This window comes from Molothrus ater, chromosome 18, assembly GCF_012460135.2.
Source record: "Molothrus ater isolate BHLD 08-10-18 breed brown headed cowbird chromosome 18, BPBGC_Mater_1.1, whole genome shotgun sequence".
NCBI classification, from domain to species: domain Eukaryota; kingdom Metazoa; phylum Chordata; class Aves; order Passeriformes; family Icteridae; genus Molothrus; species Molothrus ater.
Genome location: NC_050495.2, coordinates 144,399 through 170,215, shown reverse-complemented (window position 1 = coordinate 170,215; position 25,817 = coordinate 144,399). Strand labels below are relative to the sequence as shown.

Below are 25,817 nucleotides of genomic sequence, written 5' to 3'. Positions count from 1 at the left end.
TCACTTACATTTATATGGTGGATACTTCTTGTAAATCTATTAATCTGATTAGAGCATTATAAAATACTGTCCTTAAAGGAAGATAGAAAGACATAATAAGCTTTTGCACTCTCAAGAAATATTTAGAATCAGAGAAGCCTTTAATGTGAAGAACGTGTTCAAATGCCTGGTTCATTTTGTTGCTGTTGATTTGCAAAACCTGTCTACTTTTTGAGGTTTAAGCAAGTAGGTGTGTCTCCTATATATAGTAATATAGGGGTTTAATATGTGTATAGTGATTCTAGTGGTTTAGTTTGTTAATGCTAATTTTGAATATATGCGCATTTCCTTCTTAATGAAAACATAGTTTTAATGGAGTTAAATTGCTGGACATGAATTAGATTAGGAAGTGTGATTTCATACGAGCTCCTTTTTAAATATGCCTACTCTAGTTCACTTCTGTATTCACATCTATGACCTTCAGTACATTTGCATTCTGTCACTTCATCTACATATTTCTTACTCATCCTGAATTTGTTAATGTGAGCCTTTCCTTTTTTGCCTTGTGTTTGGTTGTTTGGTTTTTTTTTTTACACAAGAAATGAGATGGCATTTCATAGTGTGTTGTGTGAATCCGGATTCTCAGTGTGTTTGTGTTCATGTAATAATGCATTGCGTCGGGTGCTTTTCGTCTAATTAGCATTTTGTCCTTAAACGTGTCTTTGTAGCGACTGTGGCAGCCATGTATTACAGCTACTACATGCTCCCCGACGGGACCTACTGCCTGGCGCCTCCACCGCCGGGAATCGACGTTGCTGCCTACTACAGCGCCCTGCCCCCGGGGGTGACGGTGTCCAGCGCCACAGGGGCGGCAGCGACAGTTCCTCCCCCTCCCGGCACCACTCCCCCGCCGCCCCCGGACGCAGCTGACAGCGCCGCAGCATCCACCAGGTACCTCAGGCAGATTTGCTTGTGGACTGGGGGAGTCCTGTTCCTGCACTTCGATATGGAGTGTTTAGCAAGGGTTCTCTTATTGAATCAAGCTGTCTTAACTGTACGATGAACACAGAGAACAAACATCTCTGTATTGTGTGTTCAGGGATTTTTTCTTGGTTTTGTTTTGGTTTTTGTTTGTTTGGGGTTTTGTTTGTATTGCGTTTGGTTGGTTGGTTTTGGGTGGGTCTTTTGGGTTTTATTTGTTTTCTTTTTCTTTTTTTTTTTTTTTTCTTTTTTTTTTTTTTTTTGTTAAAGCAAGAGTCTGAAAGATTTTTGTTCTATTTTTAAAAAACATTTACTTGTGATGTTTTCAGCACAATTGCTCCAGTGGTTGCCATTATACCTCCACCTCCAGATATCCAGCCTGTCATTGACAAGCTAGCTGAGTATGTTGCTAGGAATGGGGTAAAATTTGAAACTAGTGTTCGTGCCAAGAATGATCTCAGGTAAGAGAAAAAGTTATTTAAACTGCTATTTCAAAAACTAAGGTTTTAATTTTTTAAGATATTAAATTGCAGGACATGCAGGTTTTGAGAAGAGAAGTATTATTGTTTGTTTGCTTGTTTGTTTAATTGAAATTTAGGGACATACTTAATGGCAATGGGAAAGCATTATTGCTCAAATTATCAAAACAACCAATCTGTAAAAAATGTCTCTAGTAAGCATGCTCTGAATTTGTATCATCTGAAGTTTAGGATTAAGTAAGAGTGCTTCCAAACATCAAATAACAATCCATTTGCTAGAGAAGACTAGATGGTAAGGAATTGTTAGTATTAGCTATGTTCATGTGCATTTTCACATGCTCAGTTTTCTTTCAACAGGTTTGAATTCCTGCAACCATGGCACCAGTATAATGCATATTATGAATTTAAAAAACAGTTCTTCCTTCAAAAAGAGAGTGGTGACAATTGCCAGGTATGTGTATTTTTATATATGCTTCTATTAAAAATGCAGTAAATGTGAGAAAAGGACTTATCAGTTGTCTTACCATGAGATATTTTAAAAGTGGAACACTGAATTAGGAAGAAATTGATCAGCAAAGGATGTGAATGCTTTTTTTTGTTTTTTAGTTTTGTACAGCATTAAAGTAAGGATCTGTGAGGTGGTGTGATATTTAATTCTTGCTTTTTACTATATGCCACTCCACTGTGGCTGTAATATAAAATGACAACCTGAAAATCTTCTGGCTTTCTATACAAGGGAAAATATGCTTTGTGTAGGTTTAGAGCTTTGTAGGATTGTGATTAGTGTTCTGCTGTCAGAAGGGTTAACTATGGCTTTTAACCCCCATACCTTCCCATATGCCTTGTCCTTCTGTGTACAACAGTAGCACAGAGGCTGGAGGAGCTTTCTGACATGCTTTCTTCTGAGGAAGGTTTTCTTAGAGTCCAGTCATGACTGCAGCAATACTGGAGCTTCAGAATCTCCCAGCCGTTTCCTACTTGCTTTGCTTCTTCTAGTCCATGTTATTAGAAAGTGGTAGCCAGACTTGGCATCCATGTTTTTAACTATTCTCATGTTAGATAATTAGATTGTTCTCTTACTGAAAAGAAATTTGCAAATAATATCAGAACTACATTATCTGATGTTAACTTTTCATGGGAAAGAGCTATTTTTTTTTTAGGCCCTATGTCATTTGTCATCTCAAGGCTTAGATTGGGGAGCCTTAAACTGAAGAAGGTAGGCCTGTGGGTAAACTCCTCGGAATTGCTTTGTGGAAAATGAAGAAATTCAATAATGGTTGCTGTTTGGAACACTTGTGTCTGATGTTTTGTTTTAATAGTGAAAAAATGTTTTGGAAACACTGTTTATAAAGATAAGCCGTGGTAAATATGATCATATTCAGCTGATAAATTACAACCAAAATTGTCCTGTGCCACAATGCTGACTGTTGTTCTACAAAGTGTTATTTGCAAACCAGTGGGTTGAATTCATAATACTTACATAATTAATAAGGACTTGTTAACATGTAGTTGGGGGGAAATTGTACACTAACCAAAGCATAATAGTAAAGGATTCATTTTAAATGTTCAAATGAGTACAGCTAAAAAGAAACTGAAACTGGTTTAAGTCCCTTGAGGTCAAGCATAGCAATACGTATTTTTGTACTGCATGGCTTTGTAGATAATGCCATTCTCTTCAGTTTCTTAAAATAATGATTTTGATATCTTTATGCTCTAGTAATATATGTATAGGCAACTAATGCAACTGATGCTTTTCCTTTTGGCCATTAAAATTAATAAGAAACCGTACTACTGACTTCAGTAAATACAGGGTGAAGTGCTTGATTTCATTGTGCTTTCCCCTTTGAGGACCTTCAGAAATCAGTTCTGTTGGTCAGGGAATGGCTGCAGGGAAGATCTGCTAAATGTCTCAATTTCAATGTCATGTATGCTTAACAGCCAGAGCAACCAAACTCTTGGTTGACTATGTTAAATTACTTAATGTTATCACACGACTCACTGTGTAAATGCTTTGAATGTTCTATAATATCCTTCTTGAAATTTTTTTGCTGTGAGTTCAGAAATCATGCTGAATGATTCAGTCGTGTAATGGTAGAACCAGTAATTCTTTACTTCCTTGAAAATCTCAGCATATCTGTTGCAACAAAAAAGCCTTGCTAGGCCCAGTGTTCTTCAGCAGAATGTTGGAACAAATCAAACATTATTCCCGTGAAATCTGATTCTGCGAAAAATTTACGTGCAGTTGTACATGAGGAAAAAGTGTCACAAGCTTTCACCCTCTCCCTTGGAATTGACTTTATGGATTTGGTTTGGGACCCTGGAAATCAAGACCTAAATAAATATACAGAAGAAGTACATGTTTTTAGGGTCTAATTTTAAAAATATAATTTTAAAGCAGTTTTGGCAAAAGTGTATCAGCTGAAGAACATTATTTTCTTTCTGTAAAATAACATGTTCTTACTGTAGGTCTGGAGGTTTTACAACCTGTGGGTTGACGTGGGGCCCAATTATGGTCATGAGTGCTGAGTGATATAAAATCACCTGTAGTGTGATTATGTGATTTTTCAAATGGCTGACAAAGCTGCAGCTCCACAGACATTGTATTAATGATTTCATAAGTATCCTGTTAGTAATTCTGCTCATTTCTTTTGAAAAGGGAGTGTCTTCTTCTGAAGATGTTCCAGCAGACGCTGCCAATGATACACCGAGTGAGACTCAATTTGCAGATGAACATGCACCTGAAGATGCATCTGAGCCGAGTGCTAAGGGAGTTCCAGGAACTAAAAAGGATATTCCTTCTAAAGCTGTCAGTGATGGTAAACTGGTGAAAGGTATGGAAACATGATTTATTGGGCATGAAAATATTTCATAACATATACATAAAAAAAGAAAAGAAGGCAGGGGAAGGTAGGGAAGATAATTTCATCATGTGAAAAATACATTTTCACTGAAGGCATCAAAAAATGTCTGCAATGAGTAATTTGATTGCTTTCATATTTCTTTCTTATCAGACTATCAGGTATTTATAGTCTGACACAATAAATTGTTTTACTTCAGTTTTGTGCAAAGTTGAAGGCTTTCAGCAGTGATGCCAGTAAAATCTTTTTTTGTCATTTTCAACTTGACAGTTAAAAGTTTTGTGGAAGAGTGGAATAATTCATTCTGAAGAAAAGCAGTGGTCTTATTTGAAAGGATACATGTGGCGGATGCATTGTTGCTCATTCTTCCCGTGTTGTTATGCATTAGTTATGCTGGAGGAAAAGGCCCTTTTCATTTCTAAATGAAATGTTTTTACTCTTGCAGTCATGGCAGCAGAGGGACAAGAATGGGTAGATCTCTCTGGATGCCACTCAAAGCTAGCTAGCACACTATTAGTGTCTTGAGTTGGAGAAATTATTGTTTATATCTGGGAGCCAATTTATTGACCTGTCAGGAGAAGATTTGTTAAAAATTCTTATTTTCAGTAAAACTTAAAAATGTGCATCTTTTTACTGGAACTGAAAGCCACTAAAAAAAAAAAAAAAAACCAGAAAAAGCACTCTTTAACTGGGCTTCCATGAATGGAAATTTCCTTCCTGCCACCTGAGTGGCTTACCTAATTACTGATAATTTTATCTACTCCCTGTGGTTCCTTGGAATTCTCTCTTCCCGCTTCTCACTGTGCTCACATTTCCTCCACAACCAGCAAACACTGGGCTCTTTGCTGTGGCTGGCTGACTCTCCAGACTCTGCAGTTTCTTCTCTGAGAAGCCTGAGTAGCTTCCCTGCAGAAGGAACAATCTTCCCTGCCTTCAAAGATGCCTTATTAAGAGCTGCAATGTACACCAAGAAATATGTATTGGTTTTGTTGTCCTGCTATTAATAAGTGGCAAACTGGAGCCTGTACTTTAATAGTAGTAATCTGCTCAAATTTACATAATGGAATATAACCAATGAGTCATTTTGTGGCAATCTGATTCCTATAAACTTATTTTCATTTCCTTTAATATGGTACAAATCCCACTATATTATAACCTAAGTGCAGTACTTGCCTCCAAGACAGACATGGCATCCATACTAGACTTTTCTTCTGCCTCTGAGGAAATAAAATCCCATTTTAGGATTTGTTCAATCCCAAACAATTGGGGTAAAATTGGTAATCACAGTTACCTCTTCTCCTGGAATTCTGGAGTTCTTTGGTTTTGAGCCTATTTCCTTAGCCTATTATTACCAGAATCAAAGCTTATCTTTTATAAACTGTGGTATGTAATTTAATTACTGTATTTAAATTTCCCTAATTGCAATCTTATAGGGCATTTATGCAAAAAGCATCTTGAGGAACATAAGTGCTGCAGCAGACCGTATGGTACTAGGTAGTGAGAAATTAAATTCTTCTATTCTTTTTTCTTAAAAGTGTTATTTTTGATAAATGGGTTAGAGATTAGTGCCGGGTTTTTGTTTGGTTTTTTTTTTTTGAGATCTTTACACTGCAAATGAAGTTTCCCATGTTTGTTTAAAAACACAGAAAGAGAAAAAATGGATTATGTTGTCCTTTCCACCAAAATAATTAGCGTTACAGGATGATGACTTTTTTTGTGGCATAGTCTGCAGGAGTAATGGGTAAAGTCAGGAAATTGAACCTGCCTTCTCCTGTAGTCTAATGATGCCTGGAATCTTACCCATTCATTCACAGCGTCCTTTGCTCCAATAAGCTTTGCAATCAAGGCCAAAGAAAACGACCTTCTTCCTTTGGAGAAAAACCGTGTTAAATTAGATGATGACAGTGATGAGGAGGAAGAGGAGGGAAAGGAAGGCCAAGAGAGTGCTAACAGTGCATCAAACCATACTCCAGCAATTACCGCTCCTTGTACTGCTCCTGAAGAGAAAAAGCCTCAACTTACACAGGAGGAGTTGGAAGCTAAACAAGGTATTCCATGCAGCACTGAAAACAAAATGGATTGAGTCCTTCACACAAACTGCAAAACAGCCATGTGTGACATTCTAGGTGTTTTGAATATTTTATGTGTCATGTTTATAAGAACCAGAATTTTGTTCCCACAATTTCCTCCTTATTTTTAACAATGAAATCTTCATTGGTTGCTCAGACAAAGTCAAACTTAGAGCACACAGGGGTGGTTGAATGCTTTCTCCTAATGCCTGATCTTTCTGAATTTTGTTTGGGTTTTTCATTACAACCTTCTAGTAAAGCACTGACTGTGTAGTTTCCAGATTGCATGAACAAAGCCCAGCAAAGACATACCTGTTTGTCCTTTTCTTCAGCGAGCAGTGAATTGCTACAAGCTATTTTTCATTTATATAGCACGCCCGTATAGACTGATACTGCCTTGTTGGTGTTTTGTTGCTGTTATAATGCAATGCCATTAAATCTTTGTATGGGTTTTTCCTGTTACTGTGTTAATGTGCATTAGGGCAGAAGGGCATGCTGTGTGAATTTCAATGAAATAATGCTTTAAAAGAAGCCAGTTTCACCCATTCCTCCCCAAGGCTGTTTCATAGCAGAGTGTGCTTATTAAAGTGGATTTTCTGTCAGTATTTACCAGCTTAAAAGTTCAGTATTTCTCACAACTATGAGTATGCCACAGGTATTTAGTTTTTCATTTTCAAAATGGTGTTTTTTTGCTTCCAAGTAGCAGTTGCTTTGTAAACTGCAGTAGCACGAAGTATGCTGTGGTGTTACATATCTAAAGCAAATATGAAGTTTTTTGTATGATAATAAAAATGAAGTGTAAAACACACTTAGGAAGATCTGTGTGTTGAAAAACCTGTGAACAAAACAATCTGGTTGCTTTGTACATATACCAAGCACAAAAATGAAAGTGAAAGGTGAAAAACATTACACAAAGTAGCTGTTAGGTGCATAGTTAAATCAATTCGCTTATTCTCTTCATGTAATCACATACAACATGTAATCACACACAACAAAATCTGCTGGTTGTAACAATGATGAAACAGTTTCTGAAAATTTCTGGAGTAGCTCTTTCTATAAACATTAACATATAAATAGGGATGGAAATTGTGAAGATCACATCAGTGGAAAGAGCAAACTGGAGAGTTAGCATCACTTTAAGACTTAAAAAGCTTCTGATTTTATGGAGCTAGTTTCTTTAGATAGCTTTTATAAATAGAAAAGGACAAGTATCCTGAATAATCAGGATTGGATTTTCTTGTAATTTTAAGTTAGAAGTTTTTACTTCACCTTCACTGCTTTACATCTGCTTTACATTAAGCAGATGATGTATCTATTAATTAAGATGCTTGGAGTTTCTTAATTTCAAGCTGATGTTCTTATCATGTCATTGAATGGCTATATTGGGAAGGCTTGAGAATGGCTGGAGGAGCTGTTGGTGATGGGGATGGGTGTTTGTTTTAAGGAAGCCTGAGTTCCCCAAGCATGACTCACTCTAAACTTAATGCTTAATTGTCTTTTTCAGCAAAGCAGAAACTAGAGGATAGATTAGCAGCTGCAGCAAGGGAGAAACTTGCACAGGCCTCCAAAGAATCCAAGGAGAAGCAGCTGCAAGCAGAACGCAAAAGGAAAGCTGCCTTGTTCTTGCAGACCCTGAAAAACCCTTTGGCAGAGGCAGAAACTGAGAAGATAGAGGAGAATTCCTTCAGTAGTGAGGTAAGCAAGAAATAAATTACTCTTTCCCATAAAGCTGGTAGAAGACTTACCTCTAGAATGTGACTCTGACAGTGTGTTATGAACTTGACTGATGAAATAGAAGCTTTTCTAAATGGAGAGAAATTTGAAGTTTAAACACTGTTAAGTTTTTTCCATTATCTTATGTATGTCTCTCATCTGTCATTAAAGAACTGGTAGAGAAGTAGGCTGCACAATTCCTAGATGATTTAGACAGGTACAGAAAGGAAAAGAAGCTTCCATGTTTTAACTATGTACTAGTGAACCAAGTGTTGGAATGCTCATCTTGCAAGAGTATTGGGAGGGCTTACTTAAGCTGTGAAACTTTCTTATTTGATGTGTATATTGATGGTTTTGCTGTACATTATAAATATAAATATTGTTGAAGTAGAATCTCGGGTTCCTGGGTTTGGAATTACATTGCTTTCAGAAAAGCCAGTAAAGTCACTCTTGGTTGCACTAGTCAAGCAAAAGGTAATCTCTGGATACCGATGGAAAATTTAAACTATTGATTGTGACAGACTGGCTACAAGAAATAATGACATGGCTTTCAATTGTTTCCTTTCCCTCAAAAGAATTCCAGTAAGTAGTTCATTGCCCACTTCCCGATTTTTCCAAATAAATCATGGATTACCCATCCAAACACTTTCAAGAGAACAGTTGAAAGAGACGTTCCTGCAGTTAAGGTGATCCATACCAGCAGAGAGTAGCAGATATGTGAATTAAGTGTGGTCACATCCCAAAAGAGATCCTGTTTGGTTTTTTCATTGCTACTGCTAACAAATTTTCCCTGACACAAGTGTTCAGTACTTCTCTTTTCAGTTATATACTGAAGAGTGAATGCAAAGAGACAATGACAATGCAAAACTCCCCATATTTGCAGTTCTGCTCTTTTTCCCAAGGGACTTTGTCAAGGACACGGACATTTCTAAGCTAAGGATCCTTTGATGTTTTTCTTTAAGAGAATGCCTGAAATAACCAGTGAGAGCTGACTCTTTTTCAGAAGAGCAAACGAATGTTCTTGCTCACATCTGAACTTACTGAAGTTCTAAGCTGAACTTGCTAGTGAACTTCTCAACAAAAAACTACACCCTATCCCACTTCTCAGTAAATTGAATTTCTAGAAACTTCTTTTTCTTCTTCCACAGAAGTACAGTCTCAGAGAAGGCATCTATTTTTTCTTACACAAAAAATTCCAGTGTATTTGAGAATTTTAAAGTAATCAGTTTCACTGCTTCCTTACCAGTAGAAATTGTTTATTATTAAACGGTTTATTTAGAATTTCAGATGTGTATTTAAATGTTTTCTGATGTGACCTTGCTTTTTAAAAATAATTGACTATTGTATTGGGAGTGCTTGTACTGTTTTAATGAACAGTCAACAATGCCATAATGTCTTTGGAAGTAGTATTCCTGCTAAATGTGGTTTGCTTAGTGACACACTTGCATAGATACATGTATATAGACTTCTGCAGATAAAAGCTTATTTTGAAACATAAACGTTTTTCAAGCTTGTTTTTTTCATTTGCCATATTCAAAAAAGCATCCATTTCCATTCATTTCAAATAATCTGCCTTTTATTCTCCTTGCCTGTTTTTCCTATTTGTAACAGCCCATTTGAGTCAAGAAATCGTATTGAAGAAAGATGAGTGATTTGTTAACCTCTGTTCTATTTACCCTGAGAACCCAGTATGCTGCATTATGATGTCTAAACCAGCTTGTAAATAAATATGTAGCACTGGTTTGGTTTTTTAAGCTTTTTCAGTAGTGTTTCAGACTTTCAGCCATGTTTCAGACTAAAGATGCATCTAAAGATACTGATTGCAAATGTAACAGGAGATAACTACAGTGGCTGTAATATAAAGTATGTTAAAAAGATGAGCGAGAAAGATATGTAAAATTTTGTAGTTTGGTAAATGGAACTAATTGGGGTAATTAAATTAGAAAAGAAAGAAAAAATTAAATACTTGTGTCCACCAAAAACATCACTAAATGTATTTCATTTCTTGTTTTGGGGGTAGGAACATCCAATGCGGAGTCCAGGAAACAAAGACTGATATACACTGATCAGAGTTAATTTAGTGACATGATTTTTGTAGCTTAAAATTTGTCTCAAAAGTGGAGGAATGACTGAGTTGTATAATAAAGCATGGAGAGGAGTTGAGAATATCTATGGGAGATGCAGAATCTCCATTACATTGCCCCAGCCTAATAAGTATATAAAAAACCAGTAATGCTATTTATGTGTACATACAGCGTACATTTGCGCTGAAAATCTGTTGATCACGATGTGCAGAAATAAATGAAACGCACGAAGCATTTGTGACCTCTGCCAGATTTTCCTGATACCTTGTATTTATTGGAAGGATCACTGGTACCGAGTGTACATTACGTCTTTGAATGAAATCAATTCTACTCACCGCAGGTAAAGGACAGTCAGTACCCCAGAACAGAGCACTTCTAAGCTGTTTTGGCTTCAGCTGAATTTTAAAAATAGTCTGTTCTGTGTTTTCCATAGCTGAATTATTTCTTTTATATGGCTTCCTGTTTTTCTTTAAAGTGAAATCAAGCAAGAAACAAAAGACTGAAAAAGCTTGAGCAGTGAAGCAGCACAGCTTTTCACAAATGGCTCCTTACCATCCTTGCATGCATTAGAACAGCACAGTTATGCATAGTATTTCCTCAGACCAGTACTTGGAAAGCATGGAGCTTATTTTAGTTTGCAAAACTGATGAACTTCCAGTGATGCTGTAGCCAGTGAAGTCTGTGCCCTTGTTCAGGACATGGACAAACAGTAAAAGGTTGATGATTCTCTTCTTGTGCTTACACGTATAATTCATATAGACTCTTGGTCTTGGTACACATAGACTCTTTGGCACATCTCTCAGTGTCCCTGAGAAGTTGTCTTCATTCTGCAATGAATGTAGGTTCCTTGTCCTGGAACAGCAAACAGCTGCAGTTCTTCCATGCTGAGCCAGGTTATATGGAGTGCTTCACTGAACTGCCTTTTTTACTTCAGAACAAATAAAGTAAGGTGTTTCATGATCTGAAATGCAAATCTCATTCCAAAAGTATTTAACTCAATTCAAATTTTAAGAAATAGGATTCTATATCCTCGGTAGTGGGATATGGCATGTTTTATTCTGCATGTTCAAATGTCATATTTTACTCTGTGTCAGAAATGTTTTAGTGGTGATAGTGCTTTGATAGCCATGCAAAAGCCAGTTGGCTATACCCAAACTGTTACCTGTATAAACCTTAGTATCTGATTTAAATAGAAGAGAAATCCACAGTCATTATGTTGCAAAATCAGACAAGCACATGATTTGAAAGTGATGCTTTTTTAATGGCTTGTCCCAAATGTCATCTGGTGTTATGCCTCTGAATATATAGATTCTGTGGCACAAAGCAGAACTTTCCTTCTTTTGGCTCTTTCATCTTCCCAGGTTTTGAAACTCTGTTTTATCATTTGTTTCTTTAGATGACTTGTCCTTACTTTTGTCCTGTATGTAAAAATTATTTTTTTCTTGTGGAAAGTAGTCTTATTTATGAGTGAAATAGAAGTGTGCTGTGTTTGAAAAATGAGATGATCTTCTAGTTTTGTCAAGCATAACAGGGTTATCAACAGCTGTAGATAGTGTATGTCTTTCACAGTACTGTAGTTTATCCTACTTTTTTAGCAATGGACTGTAGATATTCCTGCATGACTTTTTGGAATAATAATAATGATGTATAACATCATTTTAGGTTTTGTGTATTTTCTTTGTTAATTTTTGAGCAAAATATAATTGACTAATAAAACCCATCCCATAAGTATTTAAAGATAAATTTTTTTTAGAATATTTTGGAGCCATTCACTTCTTTCTTTACTTTTTTTGCAGACTTTAGGTATCTACATCTTCTGATTAGCATGGGAGGGGTGGTTGGGTTTGCTTGTACATTTATCTGTCCTTTTGAAAAAGCAAGATAAAGAAAAAACATAAATGTCACATACTAATGTGGCATTTAGGGGGTAGATAACTTGCTAGCATTTGGAACTTTTTTTATTGCAATAACCCTGCTTTAAAAAACTACATGAGGGCTGCAATTCCTTATAGCATAAATACTTAAGTCATTATTAAATGGGGGAACCAGGGTAAATATTAGGAACTGCCATTTTAATTAAGATAGGTGAGGAGGTAAGAATATTTATGCGTTGATTTTTAGTTTTCAAAGTGCTCAAAATAAAAGGGTATATTGATCCACATAGCAAACAGATTCACAGCCACTAATCTCCTTGCAGTTGGCCCTGTCAAAATCTCTGTTTTTGAAGACCTTACCATGGTCAGTGTACTGTTAAAAGGTGTTTTTTGGTGCAGCAGAGTAACCCTGATAAAACTGTTGAGTCTTTGAGTTCCTATAGAACAAATTCTGTAGGAGCGTATTCTATAAGAAATACTTTAATCTCTTCAGATTACCATTTTGGGCCAGTTCATGAATACTGGGACTGACAAGCTTCTAAATAGAAGTAACAGCTTGCTTTGTTCCACAAATCAATGAATACAGAAATAATACACTTCCATTGCTGGTAGACAGCTGCTTTTTAATTCTCACTCAGGGAATACTTCACTATAAGCTTTGAGGAACCTGGAGTAAAAAAGATACAATGATAGAAAAGAATCTGGAGTACTTTTGGATTTTAGTGAACTGAAAGAATTGTTGATTAACTTTTTACAGTTCTGACATTCTTCACTCTTTGCAGTTTTGATCTAACATAGGATTCCAGTTGCTGTAAAATGCATATAAGCTGTTTGTAATATTATTGATGTCCTTTGCTAGTTGAACCAGACACAGTGCTAGGGGTTTTTTTCTGTTGCAATAAGCACGTTCTGGTTAATTTCTAATTTTGACTTTAAGTATTGATTAAGTAGTGTAACCCCAGAATAACTAATGTGTGTTCTGGGCTTATGAATACTGCAAATATGCAAATGCACTGAAGTACTGATTTCTGTTCTCATATGGCTATAAATTCTCCCTATTTACAGAGCTCTTTCCTAATCCATTCCTGCTAAACAAGAGTTGTCAAATCATGTTTTGGCATTACTTTTGTCAGATTTGCTTCAGTCATGCAAATAAAATGCTGAAGAACAACTCTGCCAGAGAATTCGTCTGACAGCGTAGCATTTAATAAAGGCCAAAAAACCCGTACTGTTTAGTAGGCCAAAAAATAGACAAAGAAGTGAGATTCAGTGAATGCTATCTGAATGTTGCGGGTTAACTTCTTAGAAGAGCTCTCAGACAATGTAAATCTCTCATCCCTTGAGATGCGTAATAAATTTCATCAGGTAACAGGTTTGTTTCCATGCTTTCTGAAACTGCTCTGCTGGCCTGCATATTGGCAGAGCCTGATCAGTGTCATTCATTTATTAACTTCCTTCTTGGCAGTGGTAGGAGAGCTTGTATTTTATGTGGCCAAACAAACCTGAGCAGTGAAAACCGTTGGGTTTTTCTCCTGTCTCGTTTTCCTCTTAATGCTACTTTGCCTACAGTTTTTTCATTTGAAGCTACTAGAGGTGTCTACTTCAAGGCAGACTGGGCTATTCCATATTCAGTAGTGTTCAAAGCAAAGGCTCAGGTACCATATCAAGAGGTGAATAATGTTGTCAAAGGAATGAAAGTCAACTCTGGTGGCCTCTTAGGAAACTGGAGATGAGGTGTCTGTGAGGTGCCTGCAGTTACACATGGGAGTTTGTGAAATTGGAAATAGGCCTCTGGTAAACCACGCAAATGATCATGCTGTAAAATGTTTATAATCTTTGAAGCAAGCTTCTTTAGTACTGCTTTGTTGCTAGTTTTGTAAATATTGTGATAGCAGTTATCAGTTAAAGCATGAAAAAGTGTCATGTCTCTAACTTGAAGCAGAGCTGCCTTTTTGATTATTCAAATGTGATTGTTCAGTTACTGTCTTTATGTATTCATGGTAGGAGAAGAGCAAAAAGAAAGAAAAAGATCACCTGTTTCTAATCTGGTTATTTCAGGTTTTAATGTATTACTTTTTATTCCAGTCATGGTAAGTATCCTTGTATCAAACAGTGAAACTCAGATAAGGTGGAGCAGAAATTATGACAGGGAAATGGATTTCTCCAGTTGCCTTGAAATGGCAGCTGGGGAAATGACAGGCTTTGAAATGAGGAGCATATCTATGGTGCCTGACTTGAATTGTTCTAAAGAAGGCATTGAGCCGAATTCTCTGGGGTTCAAGCTGATAGTTTGAAAATGTTGTGGTATGATTTTGCTTAATCTCCTTCAGCTGGAATTACTCACTGAACATTAACTGTGCATGGACCTGTTCTGTCTTTGAGATTTATAAATCTTGTGATCTTCCCAATCCTTTACATTTAAAACATTTATTTTGAGAAGTTCAGACGTAATTTCTATCAGTACTGGTTCATTTTGCTGTTGAAATTGTCATCCAAACAGCACAGTTCATGGAGGAAAGTGACACTAAAACTTAGCTTTGAATGTCACTAGCTCCTGATTGTATTTCCAGGTTTATCGTGTTTTAAGTAAAACATGTAAATAGACTAAAAGATACCTGATAGTACTCATTCTTTTAGAACACATTTCTTCTAAAAACTAAAGATGAAAAGTTCAGAACTATGTCCTGATTAAGCTGACAGTCTTAGGATGCATATACCAACTTGCATGTGTATCTTTGGGAAACTGTACAGGCCTCCATTAAATTTTTCTGGATGCATGTGTTTGAAGATGTGAGCCTTACTTCTGCACATTTTATATAATCCCAGTGCAGCACTAGCTAACTTTGACTAATTTTGGAAACTGATCACTGTTCTTTGTTTATCTTTGATTTTAGAGCGTCGGTAGTATACCATGTCCTGTGACTGCAGTCAGAACTTTACCCACCTTAGAAGTTAAACAAGCAGAAAGGCCTTCAAGCAGAAGCAGAGATCCTCCTAGGGATGAAGAAAAGGAAAAGAAAAGGAAAAAACACAAGAAAAGATCTCGGTCAAGATCTCGATCACCATTCAAGTATCATTCATCATCTAAGTCCAGGTCTAGATCACATTCAAAAGCAAAACACTCACTTCCCACTGCCTATAGGACTGTCAGGCATTCAAGGTGGGTTTGGAAACCAAACATATTCTTTAGCATTCTGTGGGTTAACGTCTTTGCACTTCTTCCATTGCATAGGTGTTTTTATACCCATTGCAAAGGTCACAGTCACCTTGAAGGTCTTTTGAAAATCCTTTTAGTGAAATAATGAATCATTATCTCTTATTACATACTACAAAACTTTTACCAGTAAATGCTTTTTCCTGATCTTTGAAATACCTGGGGATAGTACGTAGAAATGTTATGATAGCAGGAAGAGAGCTTGCTAATAAATCTGTGGCTGTTACTGGAGCAAAGTAACTTAGACAATATTCAGACAAGAAATAGAGGTAGAGTACTAGGTGGTTGAGCAGCAAAGCTCAGAAGAAAACAAAGCAGTTGAGTAACAAGTGAAAAAATATGATGGAGATACATGGCAGGAATCCAAGAAGAGTGTGAACAGAGGTGAAGGAGAGAGATAGTACGGAAGAGTGTAACCCAGTGCTGTTAACTCTGTGCTTAATCATTAATGAGATTAAATACACTATGCTAATTATCCAGCTATAATATGATGTATATTGTGTTTTACTCATACTGTTAATTCCGTCAAAGATATTTGGGTCTAGGCACCTTCAAAGTTTACTGTCTGTAAAATTTGTCATATCTGAATGCTTTTCCACAGTCAAGTTACTATGGTCAGTAGGAAGGGCTTTGAGGGTACATTCTGTGGATCAGTGTACAGAACAGTGTAGCTACTTATGTAGCTTGTAGTTCAAGCAAATTGCATAATTAATACTGCCACAGCTGTGTAAGTATGTGATGCATATGAAACCATACAGTACTTCCTCTTTTTGTCTCTGTCTATGGCTCATGCCTGAAAAAAGCTGCTAGCCTCTGATGACAATGTGCCAAAACTTCTTAGTTTTCTTGTGCTTTTTTGTTTAATGAAGTGTCTTAACTACACTAGCAGGAATTTTAACATGTTACAACTTACTGGTTTATACTCAGTTTTTGAGTTTAAGAGCAATACTTTGCTGCAGAAATCTCTGCTATTCAGAGATGCCAGGAATTAAATGAGCACAACTTGGACTGAAATGATCAGTCTGACATGGTGCTTATTGGACAACCTTTGACAGTATGTTGTCATGACATGCTGTGTCTTAACCAAAAGTCATCAAGAATAGGTAATCTGTAGGAGTTAATCTTGTTTTTGCCTCCTGGGACAAATCAAATTACAAGCAAACACAACAGCATGAAAATCATGAATCACCACAACACCTGATTAAATTTGGTTAGATATTTCCTTGATGAGCTGTTGAATTCTGAAATCTCAGAATTCCAATAAACTTGATGGTGGCTGGCTGAATTTTAAAATTATTTAGAAAAACAGCACCAGATTTTGCACTGAAAACATTTTGCATATTTTAACTTCATAAAAGTTAGAGCTGAACAGGAAAGGCCTCGTAGAAGAAATGGCGATGATCAAAACTGTGCTTTATTGAAGGCGTGTGCTATGCCTTAATATACTGTATTTCCAAAGTTAGAGCTCTTGCTCCTGAAAAAGAAAAACTGTTGAATAATCAAGAGCAAGAGGCTGATTCATAACCCTGTCAGATACTGATGTGTTTTGATTCTCAAATGTTTAGGCAAAAATAGTACCTTGTCTTAGTAATTGCCACAAAAAGGCTCGTGTTGTTGCCTAGATAGAATTTATTACTAGGTTTTGTACTTTTTTACCATTACTATTATTTGTTTTTATTTTACTGTTGTTTCAGATAAAATAAGTTCAGTGCATTGCGTTGCTTCATTCAAAGCTCAGCATGTTTCACATATCTTTGCTCATCAGTTTTCCTTAGAATAGTATTCTTCAGCTTCACCTAGAACAGTTTTCTTCCCTAGCTTCCCAAAGCACTGGATATTATTACAGCTTTCAGCCGAATGAATAGTTTCGTAAAGAGCCATCCTCTCCTAGAATAAAGTGTAAACTGTTTCTCGATGTTAATGTGTTCATCGTGTGTTGAGTGGATGGCACTTGGAGACAGTCATTACTGTGTGGACAGTGATACTGAATTACTTTGAAACAGCCCTATTGTGAGTATCTGTGCGGTATTTGAATGCCCCAGTCTAATGATGTTGCCTTATTTTAATCTGTTCAAAATACAGATTAAAAATCATCTTTATGATACAACTTGTCACAATAAGTTAATGGGGGTAAAATGTGGGAGGTGTAGATAAACATCAAAATTTGCAATAACATTCTTTGCTTATTATTTGAGGAATATTCAGGATACTTTGCAAGCTCTTCCTTTTTGGTTTATCATCTTATTCTTTTTTTCCAAAATGCATATTGTGCTTAGAAATTCCACAAATGAACTTTGCAGTATACTTCTTTGTATAGCATTTTACATCACTTGCTTATCATTTATTTTTGCGTTGTTAGAGGCTTAGAGGCTCTGCTGCATTTAAGAATAGTCTTTGGTGATAAGATACAATTTCGAAACTGTTGCATTTTTTATATTTTCTTATGCATCTTCAGCCGTAATAAAGTTGAAAAATTCTGTTCCAATAACATGAAGTTGATTGAGAGCATGTTTTGCATATTCATTTCTCTGGTTAACAGCCAAACCTATTTTACAGTAACAAGTTTAAAAAAATCATAGCTATATAGAGAACCCAGATAATACTAGCTTAATTGTGGCATGTGGTGTGCTAACAGCAATTCTCTGTATAAATGCTTGTTATTTTCTGGAACAAAATTAGTCCTATAAAGCTTGGTATCATGCAATTTTAATTCTAGACTTACATGACAACCAATTACTGCTAATATTCATTAACTGGTTGTGGTAAGTTTGGATGGGGTGCACCTGTGTGGGAGTTTGTGTGAGACTTTTTACCCTCAGTATTAGGAATTCAGTAGCTTGGAAGTAGCTGTTCTTTGTTAAAAAAGATTGTTTGGTGTTGGGTTTTTTTTCTCCTACAAAAGTGATTTTCTTATTGCTGAGGCGGTGTCTAGTCACATAATTTTAATTCCAGTTTTGTAATGAGACATGCCAAGCTTCATAACCCTTTGAACTTTTGGGACCCTTCTAAGCATAAGTCATAAAGGAACAAAGTGCCTTCTGGAATTACAGTCTAATGAAAGTTACAATTTACATATTGCAGTAAAACTGATTAGCTGTCTTCTAATTGTTTGGAGCAAGTGGCCAAAGTTCTTAATATTTGGTGATTGGAAGAATGCTGTAGAACAACAAATGTCAGTTCATAAAAATAAAGCTAATGTCTTTTTCTTTCTGATTGTTTGGACTTTTTTAGGCTGGTCCATACAGGCGTGTTTCACTAAAGTTCAGCTTTTGGTTAAGGGACTAAGCCTTTTCAGGATTCTAGTTAATACCAAAACTAGGACATTTTAGTCTGGATGTGAAGTGTGTGCCTCCATATCACAGACTCTCAGCATCCACAGCGACACTGAGCATGGAGCCGAGTCTGAGCAGCTCATCAGTGGCAGCAGCAGCAGAGTGGAAAAATTATCAGGCAACTTGGGCAATGAAAAGATTTGACTGCTGGAGCTCTTTTGAGGGAGATCCTGGTAAAATGTCAAGGTGTCTGACTGAACCCAAGTTTTATAATCTGTTGTTTTTTTCCTTTTTTTTTAATCCTTCTGAATGGCTTGGTAAAGATCAGATTTTAGAAGTGTCAAAGCAGTTCATTTGCAACAGTTATCTGCCATTGAGATTATTTCTTTTCAGTTGGGCTTTTTTGTTGTAGGAGTAACAGAAATGGCTCAGGACCTTGTAGGCGTGTATATATTATCTATATTGTGTGAACCTAAAGCTCTCTGATCTTAACTGGGCATGCTTTCTATTTTCCCTTCTTGATCTCCTCACTTTTCTAGGAAAAATATTTCAAGTCAAAGTGCTAGTGCCAAACAACACTGATAATGGGTTGTTGGTCACTTGCACTGGTGAAAATATTGGCTGTGCTAGGATTGTTCTGCAGCATCCAGGACATGTCCTGGACTTGTCAGTGTTAGACGGCCACTGCATCAAGAATGTGCATTTATCTCTGTGAGACATCAGTTCTAGAAGCACACCACCAATTTAAGAAGACGAGGTCAGGTCTGCCAATCCCAGGCTTTGTGCAAGTTGGATTTCTGCATATCAGTTTTAGCAAAATGTGTTGCCACAAAAGGTGGCTAGACTAAAAGAAAGTTTTAAAAGACCAAAAAATAATTCCTTTTTTTAGCTCCCTGTTGGGCATGAAAAGCAATGGATAACTTCATCTCAAATGTCTTGGATAGGCAACAAATTTTTATGTAGCTGACAAGTCTTGGAGACTAAATGCACCATGTTGGTATAAAATAGCTATTTGCATTTGATGAAGCACAATTCCGCTGAAGTAAAAGTTTTGAAATAATTAACAAAAAGCAAACTTTTGAATGTTTTTTCTCTCCTCAGGTCACGATCAAGGTCACCCCGGAGAAGGGCTCACACACCAGAACGGCGGAGAGACGAGAGAAGCGTTCCCACAGCGTATCGCATCAGCAATAGTCCTGGGAACACCAGGAAACGGCCCCGCTCCAAGTAAGGGCTCCTGCTCCTGGACAGTGGGGTCTTGCATCCTAACAGCCTCATGTCTTGTAGAATCCTTAGCTAGAACTTAACCACTGTATCCTTTGTATGTTATGGAGATTTATTTTGATAGAAAAATACTTTTTCGGGAGAAAAGAAATATGGACACACTTGTTGTTCTTCCCTGTTCTTGCATATGTTTGAACAGCAGCCATACAGTCAAATTGGTGGATGTTAATACACTGCTGTTTGCTGGCCATGAGAGTTCAGATTTCATTGGGAGTTTCGTATTTTCCTCTTTTTGGGTCATTTTCTCATGCTGTGATTGTGCAATCTCTATGACCTCTGTACAGGTCATAGCACAACTATGATGTCAGCTTTCTTGACATCACATCATATCTGCATAAGGGCAACACTGATTTAGCAAACAGTTATTTAACAGTTATTTTACTGGCAGACTGGAATGTGAAGTATGAATCATGGTGTCATTTTGAGAGCATCCTGCATACAGTCACTCTTAAACTGTTATAATCAAAATGGCATTTAGCCTTCAACTTCTTTCTCCATATGTCTTGTGGAATAAGAAAGAAAGAGATCACTTTCAGCTTCATTTAAAAAATGCTATTGTTTCTTACGGCAACATCTCTTGATAGCCTGTAATTAATTGATGTGTGGTAGGTATAATTGAGAACTTCCTAAGTATACTTCAAATGATTTACTTTTTGACATTCATCAAATGAAGATAATAGAGACTCCTGTGGAATTCATGCAAATTTGGTTAAGTGGAAAATATTTGTTTTCCTATAAATGCACAAAAGACGCTTTTTTCACATCTCCATGCTGTTCTTAATGCTGTGTTGGTGTGTCTGCTGCTTTAAATGCATTCAGCATTTAAAACTATAAAGGATTTTTAGAATTTTGCTACTCCAATTCGTAAATTATAAGTTGGTAATTGTGAATAATATTGCTATATAGGTCAAAATTTTAAACTTCTGTTAGGCCTCAAACAGGAAACCAGAAAGTGGCACAATAAAATATGGCAGTAAGTACAGAAGATGTAGACTGAAGAAGGAGTAATGTAGTTAAACATAGATAAGGATATTTTGCAGCTCTGATTGCAGAAATTAAATCAGAAACTGTTTCAGCCCTGACATGTTAAATTTTCAAGTAAAAATGTGATGGACCAATTTCCATGTTGAATTATGGAACAGATTTCTTCATCATTCAGCTGTTCTATTTGTTCATTGTAGTCTGAGATGAAAAATACTGAAAAAGCTTACAGTAAAATACTTTTCTTGCATGACAAATGTTTGCCAAGATTTTCAAGAGTCAAATATGAGATCTGTTCACAGCTTGGTTACGTGAGGATGTTTTAAGAAACAAAGCAAGTAAAGTACATAGCTAGTCAAGGAATAACTGACTTTGTAGTTGATGGTTTTGTGTAGTCATGAAAATGTTAGAGGCTGTGGGGTTTTTTGTCTGCCACTTAATCATTTTTCATTCAAGAAAAGTGTAAGGAGGTTTTGCAATTTTAAATCTTGAGTGTTTTCTCTATATAAAAATATATGTATTATGTCTCTATATAAAATATAATAGATCTCTGTATAAAAAATTGTGGGGTAAATTCTGAGTTTATATGGAAGTTGTACGCTGTTTATATGGAAATTCAATGCGTTACAGTATAGCACCTTTTAAAGTAGAAAATTCCCACAAAAATTCAAAGTAAAGGAATAAATAATATGATATTTAAAAGGTGGCTAAAAGTTTTAGTGTTCTAAGATGTTCTAGAAGCTTCAAGAACATTTCTCTGAATAGACTTCTAGGAGTGCATACTAGAGAGGGATGCTTATAGTGAGATATTGCCTACCTCTAATTAAGGCATCACTCTAGTTACTCTAATTATAGTAATATCAATAGTAGTGTGTAAATCATACAGACATAAGTTCATAGCCAGGTAAAAAGATTCAATAGTTTCATCTTTAATATATTACTAATTGAATTCTCTTTGAACTTAATATTGGCTTGTGAGGTGACTATCTCTGTTCCCTTCTGTCAGTAATGACACACCAGGTACCCATAAGTCCTTTGTTTCAGCTTTCATACTGACAAACATTTGTGGATCTAATTTCCAGGTCTGAAACAGTTCTCACTTAGGCACACTGTTAGGTCCAGATTAGTCTGAGTGCAATACACCATCTCATTTAAAATTTTGATCCTGTGGTTTGTTGCATTGCGGTTGGATCACAAAGAAAGGGGATTTTTTTCGGTTTTAAAAACCAAACAAACTGGATTTGCCTTGTAGATATTTCACATAGCCATAATTCCATGTTTTGTTTATTTTATGAGCTAGGAAAATTGTAAAGGATATAAACTCTTACATTTCTTACTGCATCCTTAGTGTCTGGTGTTGTTTGGGAAGGAACTTCCCTCTAGCAAAATTATTCTGCAAATGTCCAGTGAAAGGCTTTTTGTTGTTGTCCTGCATTCCAAGTGAGAACCTCAGGAACCGGTAGTCACCTAATGTAGTATATTCAAAAGAGCTTCTGATAAAGTATTTTGTACAACCATAACTGTGCGGTATTGGGTAAGACTAATGCTTGCTGAGTGCAAGAGAAACCGAAGTGTGCAAAGTAACTTCAGCGTAGCTAGTGTAATATTGCTTTAAATATTCTTCACTAAAATATTCTCTTCTCACAGAAGTCCCCATGAAAAGAAGAAGAAAAGGCGGTCTAGATCACGTACTAAATCCAGAGCAAGGTCTCCCTCCCCATCCATGTCACCAGGCAAACCATCCACACACAAAAATTCTGTACATTCAACCAGTGTCTCTCCTGTGGAGAGCAGGGAATCCAGCCAGGAACGCTCCAGGTACCGTGCTCTGGTACTGTCTTACTGCAGTGCTGCTGCCTCGTGACTGGCAGGGTGTCTGTGACCAGAGTCGTGGGGGGAGAGCTCTGTGTGTGTGCAATGTGTGCTTATCAAAAGTAAAAGTCACTGGGAGCACAGCACTGTCTGAATCAGTCTGATAAACGTGTTGGATCTCTTTTGCTTTCTGGAGTAAATTTCTCAACCTTACGGGAAAATGGTGCAGAAAATTCTGCAGCCTATTTCTAACTTGGAAATTGGAAGCTTTCATGAAATGGGATTACTCTTTGAAGTAGAACTTTAATAGAGTGGTTTGAATTATAACATGTGTCAAGATTCATGATTAAATTATTTCTAGAATATAGAACAGCCCTGTTAAAAATTCTCAAGCTGCTGTTCAGATTTGTCGGAGCAATTGTACAAGTGATTGTTCTGACCCTGACTTACATTCTGTGGTTGACTGAGAGAGCTGTTGACTAACATAGGAGAAACATGTACAATAAAACCCAAATCAAGATGGTGATTGAAATGCATTTTCAAAACTCTTACTATAAATTTCTGATTTTATTTTTTAGGGGAGTTTCTCAGGAAAAAGATGGCCAAATCTCTTCAGCAATTGTGTCATCAGTGCAGAGTAAAATCACTCAGGTACAAACAGGCAAATTCAGAGTATATTGCCTAATTAAGTATGTCCAACATATTGTTTTTTTCTCTTACCACCTTGGGCAATTCTGAACTTCGCGTATGATGTAGAGACATGTTCACTGTCTTTTAATCTGTTTGCTTATGGGAGCAACAGTTTTGTTGCTTCCCTAGGTGCTGTCCTTTCAATTTTCATTGACCAAGCTAAATTCATTAGGCTGCAGTTGTATCCACTGTAAAGATGCTAAAGTCCATGTTATGCTGCAATACTCCCTTTATCAACAGCCCATCTTACCATGTAGAGCTCTTTACAAGTTTCATGGAAGAAGGAAATACTTAACATTTTTCAATTGGATAAGCCAACTTTAAAGGAAAATTTGTCTTAATTATGCTTTGAACAATTTATAGTAGAAAATCAGAGCTGCTTTTTATATTCTGATGGTTTTTCAGTGGATAAGTTACTCTTTCAAGAAATAAATATTGTTCAAAAATTTAGTTCTGCTATGGAAATAGTGTTAGTTGGAAATTGATACTAGTGGTCTAGTACCTTACATACAAAATTTGATCCATTTCTTATGACAAACCCTAAACAAGATTATTCAGGAAAAATAACAAGTATAGGCAGCAGAGAAAGAAAAAGGAGTGTTAATATCACAGCATTTCCTATGCTACCAAACAAATGCATGGGAATTCCTGCTACCAAACAAATGCATGAGAAATGAGATACAAACTACAGCATGGTCTTCAAAGGAGAGTAAACATCCCACCCTTCAAACACATATACTCTGCAAAGATCATTGGTTTATGCATTTTTGGGTTAAATGTTCCTTATGGCATAGCATTTCCTATTTTAGTATTAGACTGCTTGTTTGAAGTACAGCTGGAAGAGAAGGAATGATTACTGAAACAAAATACAGTTCTTGGTTGCTATTTGCAAAAAGTAAAAAATAGGAATGAAACTTAGATGAATTTGCAAGATATTTCCCAATAGAGATGAGTTAAGCATCTCTTTATCATTAAGGGCTCCAAAAAATGGAATTTAACTAATTATTAAACTGTTGTGCTGCCATTGTCCTGCCTGACCCTAACCAAGTCAGTATTTTTTCTCATTCAGATCCTTCCATCTGTAAAGCAGAAGGAATAATGATGCTAAATTCCCCTCTGGTGTGTTTTGAGAACTTCAGATGCAAAATGCTTTAAAAGCACTAAGGAATTTATTTATGCTGCCTTTGTGAACAAATGTTTAAGTAACTCAGATTTGTTACTGATACACACTTTTTATTTTGTCATCATTTTTTGCAACCCAGTTATTCAATGCCGTTTACATGAAATTTCAATTCTTTTTCTAATGCTGTTCCAACTGGATGCTCAGATAAGACTGAGTGTTTGCTTTCACAGTTACTGTCATATGAGAAAATGCCTCTGCTGTGTAAATTTTTGGTTCAGATTTACAAAGCAAGGAAAAAAACTTTCTGGTTTAGAGTAATTGTTAGATTCTTTTCTTACCAGTTCTCTCTCTTTTTCTCTTTTCTTTTTTCCCATTTTAAACCTCCAGTGGTTAGTAATTGTGTGTTCATTACAGGGTTTCTTTGAAGATAATGGTCATCGTTTTTCTATTCCAATTGATGTGATTTCTGTGCTTTGTTGTATAGAAATTGCTTGATATATTTATGCAGAGCACTGTTGCATTCAGGTAAAACCAGAATTCAGTTGCTGTCATAGGAGCTTTCTCCAAATGATTTGACTCATTTCGCCTAGGAGCTAAACATTTGATAGTCATGACTCCAAGTATCCCACGTGACTGGAATGCACACTAACCCTTTCAGGTGGAGTTCTGCAGTCATGTGTTTTAGCTCTGTTCAAAGCTCAGACGTGTCTGATCATTTTCATTTTATTGTCTACAGGATCTTATGGCCAAAGTGAGAGCAATGCTTGCAGCTTCCAAAAACATCCAAACCAGTGCCTCCTGAGACCTGTCGGAACTGACCATCAAGAAATTGTGTGAAAAGAACAATTGGAAAAGAACTGCCTCATCTCAAATGTACAGCTGAGCTTGGCTCACTTGGTTCACAACTCGCCTAATTTACCAGAACTCAAGAAGCTAAAACCTATCTTTCTGTACAGAAGCATCTCCTTGAAATTTCATTAAATTTTTTCAGCCAGAATATCTTTGAAAAGTTTTTGGGTTTTGTAAATTGATTTTTTTGACTAATCTTCAATAACATTTTATGATCAGCAGTCTGTATGTGTATATTTGTAAATACTATGTTTCTGTGAAAAGTATTACACAATAATAAAGAAGGAAACATCTTTCATTAGCTAGAGTTTTTGTGGAGTCCTTAATTGTTTGCAGTTAATTTTGTTACAAATTAATTGGTTTTTTTGTTATTTTCTGCTTTTTATTTGACAACTGTCTTGCCTGCTTACCACCTTAAGCTGAGAAATTCTGTTTATCTTCCTTCATGCACAGGATGATCTCAGAAAAATGCTTGTATACTTGGATGTCAGTAGCAGACAGTTTTTGAACAAGGCAAAATTCATGATTTTGAATTGAGGCAAAACTCACGATTTT

The 25,817-nt window shown here is 36.3% G+C and overlaps 1 protein-coding gene across 3 annotated transcripts in view; it reads left to right on the top strand.

Annotated features, from left to right (window-relative positions):
* SFSWAP (splicing factor SWAP) overlaps positions 1–25,563 on the top strand; it is a 36,357-nt gene extending 10,794 nt beyond the window's left edge. For 2 of the 3 annotated variants that reach the window (XM_036392895.2, XM_036392896.2), the window contains exons 8-18: positions 708–930; positions 1,290–1,421; positions 1,797–1,890; positions 4,096–4,270; positions 6,112–6,345; positions 7,871–8,061; positions 14,932–15,197; positions 19,625–19,750; positions 22,436–22,606; positions 23,179–23,251; positions 25,150–25,563. In XM_036392895.2, coding sequence (XP_036248788.1) covers positions 708–930; positions 1,290–1,421; positions 1,797–1,890; positions 4,096–4,270; positions 6,112–6,345; positions 7,871–8,061; positions 14,932–15,197; positions 19,625–19,750; positions 22,436–22,606; positions 23,179–23,251; positions 25,150–25,215 — 1,751 coding nt within the window. In that variant the 3' untranslated portion in view covers positions 25,216–25,563. Of the gene's footprint in view, positions 1–707; positions 931–1,289; positions 1,422–1,796; positions 1,891–4,095; positions 4,271–6,111; positions 6,346–7,870; positions 8,062–14,931; positions 15,198–18,613; positions 18,770–19,624; positions 19,751–22,435; positions 22,607–23,178; positions 23,252–25,149 lie in introns of all 3 variants that reach the window. The other variant, XM_036392897.2, reaches the window with a different exon arrangement.
* The last annotated feature ends 254 nt before the right edge of the window (positions 25,564–25,817 follow it).